Raw genomic sequence first — 11261 nt, forward strand, 5'->3', positions numbered from 1 at the left:
AGGAGACCCTAACCCTAGCCCTGGGCCAAAAGGCCCTAACCCCCTCAACCCTAAGGAGACCCTAACCCTAGCCCTGGGCCAAAAGGCCCTAACCCCCTCAACCCTAAGGAGACCCTAACCCTTTCCCTGGGCCAAAAGGCCCTCACCCCTTCTACCCTGAGAAGACCCTAACCCTAGCCCTGGGCCAAAAGGCCCTAAAGCCCTAAACCTTGAGGAGACCCTAACCCTAGCCCTGGGCCAAAAGGCCCTAACCCCTTTTACCCTGAGAAGACCCTAACCCTAGCCCTGGGCCAAAAGGCCCTAAACCCCTAAACCCTGAGGAGAACCTAGCCCTAGACCTGGGCCAAAAGGCCCTAAGGTTCGTTTGAGCCTCGTCGGTCTTTACTGGACCACCAACACATGATCATGAATCAGACTAAAAGCTGCTGTTAGAAGTTACTGGATTTATGAAGCAGGTCCCAGCAGAGGAGATCATGAGCTCAATCCTGGTCCCCTGGGCCTCAATGTCCTAAAGATTTTAGATGTTTCTGCTTCAGCACTCCTGGTTTGAAATGAACGGCTCATTAACGGGTTGCAGCAGAACGTGTTGATCTGCTGAGGTGGATCACTCATTTAAACCAGGAGAACATCTCAAACATGAAAGAGAGCAGGACCCCTAACAAATCAAAGCAGGATCAGACCAGTGTGAAGAAGTGGATCTGGGTCTGAGCTTCATTCAGTCAGATACTGAGAGATGATTGGAAGATGAGCAGCAGGTGGGCGTGGACTTCAGGTGACTGGGACTGCTGGGCCGTGGGGGCAGCTGTGGTTGAAGTTCTGGAGGAACTGACCGGCAGCAGTGTGTTGGACCCAGGTCTCAGAGCGGACCACAGGATGGGACTTTGGTTCATGTTGGTGGTTTTACAACAAACACACACTGCTGTTTGATTCTGTCCTTTTGTCTTTGTTGAACCTTGAGCTTCAGTGGGGGACAGTGCCCCCTGGTGGTGGTGTTGAAAACATCTCAGGTCCTGGTAAGAAAAACACATTCATGAAAACCTGCTGACAGAATGAAGTCCCAGCATGTCTGCTGGAAATTATACAGTGGAAACACAGAATCTTGTGTGAATATGTGAAAAAAAAATCAACATTTTAACTCACAGATGTTTATTTAAGAGCTCATAAGGGAATAACAACAGATAAAAGAGATCTTTAAAGCTTTCTGAGTAAAGCTGCTGCAGTTTGTCTAACATGGTCAGCAGCACCTGGAGACCTTGGGACAGGAAACAGATCTGGAGTTCAGACAGAAGGAGGAAGACGTGTTCAGGACCAGCTGAAGAAGAACCAGGATCAAGATAGGCAGAGTTCAACACTCTGACAGCGTTGGTATGGGCCTCCCCCTTTTGGTTTCACAGGCTTTCGGGGCTCGGTTCTGGTTGATTACCTGGACTATCTGAGTCGGTGGACAGGAGCTGGGTCTGACAGACCTGAATTAATGACAGAAGAAATCATTGGTTGGGTTGGTCCGCAAAAAATGCTGATTGAAGTGATCTAACCCACGTCTTCCACCAGGTTTAATTTAATATTCTACTGACTTCATACCTGATACCTGACTGACAAGGTGTTCAGGTGATCTGTTACATCATCATCTTACATCAGAACACAGGAAACATCAGGCACAGAGAGAGCATGAACCGACGTTACAGAGTCAGAACACAGGAAACATCAGGCACAGAGAGAGCATGAACCGACGTTACAGAGTCAGAAATGATGGATGTCACCTTCACAGGTCTGAAGCACTCAGCAGGTGAACCAGGTTACAGTCCACTCATCATGGACAGAAATGTCATATTATTTAATAATTTATTTAAACCGTTGGTTTTCCAGGGTGGAATGATTACTCAGCGTACAACCTGACCCTGAGCAGCAGAGCAAAGTCACAATCAAGCCAAACTTAAGCTCATTCAAGCTGGATGTTGTGTAATCAGCATCACTTTGTTACCGTGGAAACCAGAAGGCACTTTGGTTGACAGGCACTTAGAGTGACCAATCAGAGTTCAGGAAATGGGCTGAAGAAAGCACTCTTCTTTGATTGGCTGCAGGAGAAAGGTGACGTTAAGGTGCGTTTGTGTTTTAGGCAAGAGGAGGACTGAAGAGTTTGTTGTATTCTTCTTCATAAGAGACTTTCTTCAGACGCTCCAAGGACAGCAGGGCGAGCCCTCCCTACACACAACAGGTAACACAACAACACGCAACACAAACACAGCAGGTCACCCAACAAAAGCACAAATCCGTAACACAAACACACAAACACAGATAAAAGACACGTGTCAGATGAAGCATGTCAAATATTTTATGTGTAACGTGATTATTTGGAAAGGAACAACATGTGACTAAATAAATGCTTCAGGGTCGAGCTTGTGTCTGAGTGAAACATCTGTCCACAAACCCTGAACAATGCCGTGCCACTGCAGCGTGACCAGCAGGGGGCAGCAGGCACGTACCCAGGTGAAGACAGAGAAGAAGCAGAAGACTATGGTGGCTCTGGCAGCGTCGGCGCCTTCGTTTAGAGGGTTGTACTCCGGTTTAGAAACCTGCCACTGATTGGCCAGAAAACAGAAACCCACGAACCAGATGAGAGACCAGAGAGCTGCAGAGACATGAAAAACACACGTTACAGGTGGGGATTAACACCTGAACAGGTAAGGTGCAAAACAAGGCATGGTGACGCTCACCTGACACCACGATGTCGGCCATGACGGCCTTTTTCCTGTCCTTCACTCCACTGATCTGAGGAAAGTAAACATCCAACGCCAGGAAACCGGCACTGCAGAGGAAACCCAGCATTCCCACGGCGACGGCGTAGTTACAGGCATTCTGGTTCTGGTTGAAGATGCAGAACTCCTCCACCGCCTCAGGTCGGTTAATGTAACCTTCGTTAGCAATGCAGCCCAGGACCACGATGGAGAAGACCTGGAGACAAAGGAACGATATCTCAAAGGATGGGGAATATGGAGATCATGGATGGAGTGAAGGATCTGCAGAGGGTTGGTGGGACAGTGGAGGATGCTGGTAGATGGAGGCAGATGATTTGCTGTGGAGACCCCTACAGGGAGGAGGAGGTGGTGGTTGGGGTCTGCATCATAAGCTAGTCTTCTAATTTATCATTAAAGTCAAGATCTTTTCTCAGGTTTGGATGCTGCTGGAACTTTTGTTCTGATGAATATTGTTGGTGAGTTGTGTTTCTGGACATTTTGTGTTTGTTCCTGATTATTACAACTGCTTCCCATCAGTCTTTGCTCCAGAATTTCATCCAGAGACTGCTTTCATCTTCTGCTGCTGAGGAAACCAGATTTTATCAGGAAAGCTGGAAAACAAACCTTCTTCTTCTTCTTCTGTCATGTTCCCAGCAGAATGATGGTGTGACCGCAGTCACCTGACCTCAGACTGAAGCTCTGCAGTCACATGATGTCACAAAAACTGTAGATTAAGTTTTATCTGAACTTATCAAACGATTTCCATCTAAATTCCTGCCAAACGCTTCCTGTTTGTTTGTGACTGAGCTGAGCACACATTCAGGGAACTGACCCGTCAGAGTTCTGTTGGCGTTTGTTTTCTGACCCGATCACAGCCAAACAACGAACTTTTGTTTGGTGAGTCTGCAGCTGAGCCCCAGGAATGTTCCAGCTGGTCTCATGACCCGATCACACTCACACAGCTGCTGAACAAACCAGAACCAGAACTGGGTCACAGTCACACAGCAGCTCAGGCTGAAGTTACACAAACCGTCCGTCATCATCCAACCTGAAGAACAATGATTCCAGCTGCTTAAACCTGGAAAAGGTTATTTCATCTTTGCAGCCAGTTCTTCCTCAGACCCCAGAGGAGCCGTGAGGCTTTGGACCCAAACAGGTGGACATCCTGAGACTCACCCAGCAGAAGATCCTCAGCACGGTCTGAGGCTGCCTGATGAAGGTCAGAGGATCGAAGGCGCCGCCGGCCTTCCCCGCCCCGTACGCCTGGAACCCGTCCATCCAGACCGCCCGCTGAGCCCGGGCCAGCTCACAGCAGTTCACCTCTCCTCCTCCTCGTCTTCCTCCTCCACCTCACACCAGTTAGAGTCGGTTCTGACAACCTGGTCCCGTTGGGCCCAGTTAGGGAGTGTGTATCTCTGTCCTGTTGTGAGCTCTCTTCTTCTTCTTCTTCTCTTTCTCTGCTGTTATAAACTGTTGTGTAATCTGGACTAATCCTCCTCATCCTCACTCACAGGCCTTCAGGTTTTACCTCCCTCAGCTTTGTCTCACAGGCTGCGGATCCTGCCAGCTTTAATAACACAAACATTCATCAGAGAGAGGGGACAGTTACCCAATCAGAGCGAAGGAGGCGGGGCTATAAGGAGAAGTTCACCACATGCACATTAAATTAAACAAACAATAAACAACAATGGGTTTTTTGTATGCTCAGGTCTGCCTGTTTGTTTGCTTGAGTGGCCCAATGTATGGCAAGCTGTTTTATCATATAATCAAATCACACTTCTGTCTCTTTAGTGTTTTAAATTTCAATAACAGCATCTCTCCTCATCACAGTAATATTCTTAACAGTCAGAATTCATCTTAGAGATATTTTCAATCACATTATTACAAACAGATACTACAGTTTTAGAAAATTCCACTTATACTCTTGAAAAATGCGGAATTGGCTTCCTGTAGGTTTTTCAGTTTGAGCAAATCAAATATAGGTTCAAACCAAAGTTCATCTCAGTAAATAGCCCGACTCTGTCACCTGCTGATAGAAACTGATACCTACACCTCTGCTGTAGGACTATGATGGTCATTTGAGACTCCATGTAAACATTAAACCACAAAACAGACCCATATCTTAATTTATTAAAAAAAAACTTATTTACAGATGCTGCTGTTGAAATCCTCTTCCTGTTTGCTGCTGAAGCTCTGAAGGAACTCAGGTCTTTGGTCTCTGAGGGAAGAAAACTCTTCAGAGATGCTGGTTTGTCTCCCTCTAGTGGCAAACAGGTGGGTAAAATAGTTATTCTTGTTAATATAATTGTATTTAACCACAATGATGCCAGCAGGGACGTGTTCAATAAAAACATTAATGTTTAATAATGTGGAGGGGAAACGCTGCCCTCCAGTGGACACAGTCAGTAATTACATTCACACCAATTTATTTCAGTTCAGTTTGATTTATTTCTACATTCCATGATAAATTTATTAAGGAGAACCCGACTGGGCCTTTAATGGGTCACTGATGACATCACAGGAGCAGAAGGTCATAGGTCAGGTAGGAGGTTTGTAGGAAAACATACAAAAACATCATCACCATCATCTGTGTGTGTGTGTGTGTGTGTGTGTGTGTACTGACAGATGATTGACAGCCGGTCAGGAGTCTGAGGTGCTGTTGCCTGTCAATGGAAGGTAAAAATAAAAGCCTGATCTATTTCTCTGGGCTTTTATTTTTGGAGTTTCCTGTCAGTGATGAGTTCAGGAACATCATGAAAAAGACCATCCATCAGAACCCAGAACCATCAGAACCAAATGCACCGGTCATAGTGTTTATCAGTGACGGTGTGAGGAACAGCACAGGTCAAAGGTCGCAGAGTTTATCAGTGACGGTGTGAGGAACAGCACAGGTCAAAGGTCGTGGATAAAAACAGCAGGAGATGGATTTTATTGATCAGAATCAGTTTGTAACATCAGAACATTTCAAACAAACTGACTGCTGCTCAGGTTTTTCATAGCAGCAGGTACCGCGATGACATCACAGCCGTGTCGTTTGGTCAGGTGATGCGTTACGGCAGCGGTGACAGCGCCCTCTCCTGCTGCTTGTCTGTCAGTTCATACAGCTGCTTTAGCTTCGCCCACCAGTCTTTGGGACAACGCCAACGTGGTCGCAGCAACAGGTCGTTCAGGAGGGCAGCAAGACACGCCCCCAGAGCAGGCCCCGCCCAGAACACCTGCAGAGGAGGCAACCAATCAGAGCTCAGTCTGAGTGTGTGTGTGTGTGTGTGTGTGTGTGTGTGTACTGACCCAGTGGTTTCTGAAGTCCAGTGTGACGAGAGCTGGACCGAAGGACCTGGCAGGGTTCATTCCACAACCAGTGGCCCCTACCTGGGAGAGAACACAGGTCACAGGTGTGCTGCTCAACAGTTTGTTGCTTTTTCTGAATGGTGGGTGGGACTTACAGCCACCAGGTGACCCAGACTGACAGCCAGACCAACCAACAGAGGACCTGCTGCTGCCGGCAGAGAGATGTCTGTGGTCTTCAGGACAACCAGGACGAGCTGGAGGGTGATGAGCGTTTCCACGGTAACCGCCTGGTGCAGCTGGACTCCAGAAGACACCTGAACACAAACATGATAACGCTGCTCTCTGATTGGCTTTCAGGACTCAGAGTAACACTCACCTGGTTTACAGCTGGCGACAAGTCTCCGGTCAGCCCCATCAGCAGTCCTGCAGAGGCCACGCCCCCCAACAGCTGACCAATCACATACAGCACCGCCCTCCACAGGCGGATCCTCAGGGTCAAAGCCATTGCTATGGAAACTGCTGGGTTCAGGTGAACTGCCCCACCCACACAGAGCGCTGCCATGGCAACAGACAGACCAAAGACCAGGACTACCTGCAGGGGACATTCAGGCACCAGTCCAGATGGATATGGGCCCAAAGATGGATGGCTCTGATTGGTCAGATTGGCAGCTGGTCTCAGGTCGGGTTTTATTAAAACAGCTGATAGGCTGGCAGACAGGAAGAGGGTGGTGCCTACAAACTCCAACAGGAAGTGATGTAAGCAGGATGGAGCGAGGACATCACGCAGGATGAGACGAAGACAACGAGAGACGATCATCATCAGAGCTGGAACCAGATCAGCAGAACATCTCATACAGGGAGAGGATTAATTCTTTGATTTCCTGCTGATTTTATGACTTGACTCACTTACTAAGAAATAAACTGTCTCAATTTTTTTGGCAGTTTCATTTTAATGGAGAGAAACAAAATATCAGCTAAAAATCCAGAAAAAAAACAGTTTTCAGCAAAGTTACAGATTAATTTGCAACTTATTGACTGAAACAAGTATTTGATCCCCTACAATCAATCAGCTGCAGACTCTCCTAATCTCGGCTTGAGTTTAAAGTCCATCTGTCCAAAGAGTTAGTTTCTTCTGCTCCAACCTCTACCAGCATAGATCAGACCACAGATCTGTCAAAGGACATCAGGGGACAGACAGTATGAGGCTGGAGAGGACAACAAGACAATCAGGTTGACTTCACCACCCTGAGGAGCCAGTGGATGAGGCCATGTGCCATAAAATCTTGGACCAGAACTTTCTTCCCTCATCCAGAACGCTGAAGAGGCTCCAAGGATGACACTGAGCCAAAACATTCAGGGAGCCGGTTCCACTGAGCCATTCTCCAGACCTCAGCCCTGTGGAACATCTGGGGAGGAACCGAAGCTTTGAGTGTCCAACAACCAGCCAAGAAACCTGAAGGAGTTAGAGAGTTTCTGTAAAATGGAGTGGGCTAAAATCCCCTTTGAGACGTGTGCAAACCTGGAGACCAAGTATAAGAACCATCTCACTGACAGAAGTTTCTCCATCAGGTTCCAAGTCGTGTTTTGTTTGGAGATCAAACACTTATTTCAGTCAGTGACATTCAAATTAATCTGTAATTTATATAAAATGATTCTTCTGGATTTTTTGTTAATCTTCCAATAGAATAAAGCTTCTGAAACAATTAGAAACTCTTTAAAAACCTAAGAAATCTGCAGGAGATTAAATCATCATTTCTGTAGATCAGCTTAGAAGGAGACACCTGAAAGCTGCTATAAAACCAGAACTTACCCGTCAGTCCCAGAGAGGTAGATCTGTGCTGCTGAAGGTTAGAGACGTGTCCCCGTCTGTTTCTGACCAGCTGTCTGTCTTTTATAAAATCCAGGTGATGTACGGGTGGGTGGTCTCAGCACACAGGTGGTGTTTCAGCAGACAGACACTCTGAGGTTTTTTCTTTGGAGGAAACTCGATCCTTCACATCCTGCAGGAGCAAACAGATAAGTGTGTTGATGCACCTGTTTGTGGAATCTGTTCTCACCTTCAGGTCAGGTAGGTGCTGAGCTCCGTGTTTAAACCTGCAGAGTCCGTCTGATCAGAAACTGGACTTTAACTCCTGTTTGTGAAGATCAGATGTTTGCTAATAACATGACTCTGTGGAACAAACTCAAACTGGGTCCTAAAACCTGCGTTGAACTGGAACCAGAACCTGGGTCGTGCATGTCCAAAGACAGGAAGCTGCTGCTTTTCAAAATAAAACATCCCTGAAGTTCATTGGTAAGAACCTTAATTATTCCTAACCTGAAAACTGAAACCTCTCAGAGGTGAAGCACGGTGGCAGCAGCATCATGATTAGCTGCTTCACTGGCTGTCAGTTGTTGGGAAGAAACAAGTTCACAGATTTAATCAGGAAAAATCAGACGACTGGTTGATCAGCTCAGTTTTATCTTCATATATGAGCTGAAAGAACTAAACTCTGTTTTTACAACAATACCCATAAGTTAAAAAAAGACAGAGGGACGAAATGTGGACAGTTTGTCCTCCAGCAGTCTCAGCCTAAAGCAGCAGAACTGAGAGCGGGACTGAAGGTCTCCGGATCACTGATGGTTCAGATTCTAACAGACAAATGGAGTTGAAGCTGTAGAGTCTTGGTGCAGAAATGTGAGGATGTTTCTCAGTGTTGGTGACCACAGGCCTGAAGATGAGGAGATGATCTTCATCATCCAGCCTGCTCCAGCTGCTGCCTCTCTGTGGAAGAACAGACTCGCTGTGTCCTCCTGCGCTGTCTTAACACAGAGACAAACTTTAAACAGGTCAGTAACTTTCAGCGTCCTTCACTCTGCTACCTGAGAGGAGTGTGACAGATTCTGCTCTCTGATTGGCTGACATTTCAGGATGAAGAGGAGCAGTGAGAAGAAGTGTCCCAGATGTCAGCGGCTCACCTCAACCCGTCCATTAGAGCTTTCTAATATTTCTGAAGCAACATTCAGGCATAAAGTAACCCAACCCTGAGAGGAGCTGATCCGTCCACCGGAGCATGATGGGATTCTTCTGTTACACCTAAATTTATCAGCCTTCGTCACCTTCTGTCTCTGCTGTTTGAACACACGAACAGGAACCTGCACGGTGCGGGAATTTAAAGACAGAATAAAACCTGGTGAGGCTTTTAGTTCTGATACATGTAGAGACATAAAAACCTCTGATCCTCAGCAGGGAACCACCCAGCTGTAACTGTCTGGTTCTGTTTAATAAATGCTGACATGGTGGAGTCTGTTGTGTGTTTTTGTTCATCTGAGGTTGGATTTATTTGATTTAAAATCTTCTGATGATCAAATAAGTTTAATGTCCTGAAACAGAAAAACTTAAAAGTGAAGAATGATGACTTTTATTTTATTTTATTTTTTAGTATGACTGTAAATTCACATGAAGTCAAATCCAGGAAGTCAGAACCTGAGTTGAGTCTGAGAGGACTTCATTGTTCTTGATGCTACAACACACACACACACACACCCTCACACACGCGCGCACACACACACACACCCTCACACACACACACAGAGAGATGGACACACTGGGTCGTCCTTCAGCTCTGTGTAACATAATCAGGGTTTCTGCTGACTCAGCATTTATCGGGTTCTGGCAAAACTGTGTGTGTGTTGGGGGGAGGGTGGGGGGGCATGTAGGTAATTTGTGTATACACACACACAGTAACACACACACACACACATAGAAATATCTTCAATACAAAATGCTTTTTGTCATTATATTTAAATGTGAGACAGGTGAGAGACAGGTGGGAGGTGAGAGTGATGCAGCTCATGAAGCTCAACACAGTCACGTGATATTTTTGTTTTTATCCAATCAGATTCTGTCTTGATAACTGATCAGTTCTTGATATAAACCTGAAAGTTTGACCCAGGAGCCACCTGGTTCTGAACCTGGATTGGTTCTGGTTGGTTCTGATTGGATCTGGGTGTTGAGTGACCCACTCCCTCCTCTGATTGGCTCGCGCTCCTCCTCCTCCTCCTCACCGGCTGCACGCGCTGCTCCTCTCTTCGGTTCCCGTAGTGAAACCGCGCGCACATCCATGATTCATGACGGACCCGAACCAGGACGAACCTTGACCAGGACCAAGACCGGGACCGGGACCAGGACAGACCCGAGTCAGAGCCGCCCGCGTCTCCGTCTCAGCTGAGTTGGATCGAACCCGGCCCGGTTCTGTTCGGTTCAGCTCTTCGTCCTTCTGGTGCGGATCTGTCAGCTGGTTCTGCCCCGGTTCGACCGACATGAGGTGGGACCTGAATCGGACCAGAGCGCACGGGACCAGGTTCTGAACGGGATACCCGCCGCGTGCCTGAGCGCGCGCTCCCGTGGAGAGATGGAGCGAAAAGTCCTGAGTCAGGTAAGACGAGAGCGCGCAGCTGAGGGCGTGTGCGCGTGCACGTGTTGTTTTTACTGTCCGGTCCGGACGGTTCCGATAGGATCTCATGGTTTGTGAGGACCAGAACTCGGTTTTAGAGTCAGCAATCGGTTCTGGGTCCAGTTGAAGTCCTGCTGTGCGGCAGCTTGAAGGACGTGCGCGCGCAGTTAGGGATACATCAGATTTACGGTTTGGGATGAGTCAACTGGATCAGAACCAGAACCTCAGAAACAACATCAACAGAAGCTGAAGATTCGAACCAGAACCTAAAAATCCACACTGAACCCAACCGGTACAGATCCGGTACTTCCTGGGTTCGGTTTGGTACCGTCAGAGTTCTGACTGGTATCTACGTGGGTTCTGAGTGGTTCTGGGTTTATCTGAATCTGTCCAAACTCACTCAGAACCAAAGCAACAGAACCCTTTTTCTGTTGTGGTTGAACTCGTCTGGATGAAGGCTGCAGAACCAGAACTTGAACCTGTTGTTGGTTCTGGGACTTTCATAACAAAAGAAAACCCAGAGAAGTTCTGATCTGTTTCATCACTGGGTTCCTCAGAGGTTCTGTTTGAGCATTGGGCCCGTTTGGACTCGCCTGAGACTGGAGTCGGTGCTGTGAATGTTTAAAGTAAAAAAAAGGCAGTGGTTCAGTTTGGACCCAGAACCAAACAGGTTACTGACTCCTCAGAACTCCTCAGGAAACACACAAAGACAGAAACATCAAACAGATTCAGAGCCACGGACAGAACCTCAGATTCAGATCCACGGACAGAACCTCCGATTCAGATCCATGGACAGAACCTC

General features: G+C 47.2%; 3 protein-coding genes and 1 long non-coding RNA gene across 5 annotated transcripts in view; 2 read left to right on the forward strand and 2 right to left on the reverse strand.

Moving 5' to 3' along the window:
- Positions 1–1117: 1117 nt before the first annotated feature.
- On the reverse strand, positions 1118–4338 carry syngr1a (synaptogyrin 1a). Of its 2 annotated transcripts, none has more exons than XM_017404800.3 (4): positions 3912–4338; positions 2715–2952; positions 2484–2629; positions 1118–1466 (listed from the first exon to the last, which is right to left on the reverse strand). In XM_017404800.3, the coding sequence occupies exons 1-4, from the start codon at positions 4011–4013 to the stop codon at positions 1389–1391; spliced, it is 564 nt and encodes a 187-aa protein (XP_017260289.1). In that variant the 5' UTR covers positions 4014–4338; the 3' UTR covers positions 1118–1388. The 2 variants fall into 2 exon arrangements, with proteins under 2 accessions (XP_017260289.1, XP_037834707.1); XM_037978779.1 differs by lacking the exon at positions 1118–1466 and adding an exon at positions 2061–2202 and having other exon boundaries at positions 3912–4325.
- LOC112450096 lies at positions 2105–6488 on the forward strand. Its single transcript, XR_005233869.1, has 4 exons — positions 2105–2215; positions 4888–5009; positions 6181–6302; positions 6381–6488. It is a non-coding gene; the product is annotated as an uncharacterized LOC112450096 (long non-coding RNA).
- LOC108229135 (aquaporin-1) lies at positions 5150–8252 on the reverse strand. Its single transcript, XM_037978777.1, is given in 5 exon segments — positions 5150–5950; positions 6024–6104; positions 6179–6369; positions 6372–6848; positions 7834–8252. Coding segments are annotated over 4 exon segments (909 nt in total). The 5' UTR covers positions 6844–6848; positions 7834–8252; the 3' UTR covers positions 5150–5785.
- A 1819-nt stretch (positions 8253–10071) lies between these two features.
- Positions 10072–11261, forward strand: part of crhr1 (corticotropin releasing hormone receptor 1) — an 18131-nt gene continuing 16941 nt past the window's right edge. Inside the window, exon 1 of the mRNA XM_037978781.1 lies at positions 10072–10441. Coding sequence (XP_037834709.1) covers positions 10418–10441 — 24 coding nt within the window. The 5' untranslated portion in view covers positions 10072–10417. The remainder of the gene's footprint in view (positions 10442–11261) is intronic.

Source organism: Kryptolebias marmoratus, linkage group LG12 (assembly GCF_001649575.2).
Source record: "Kryptolebias marmoratus isolate JLee-2015 linkage group LG12, ASM164957v2, whole genome shotgun sequence".
Lineage (NCBI taxonomy): Eukaryota > Metazoa > Chordata > Actinopteri > Cyprinodontiformes > Rivulidae > Kryptolebias > Kryptolebias marmoratus.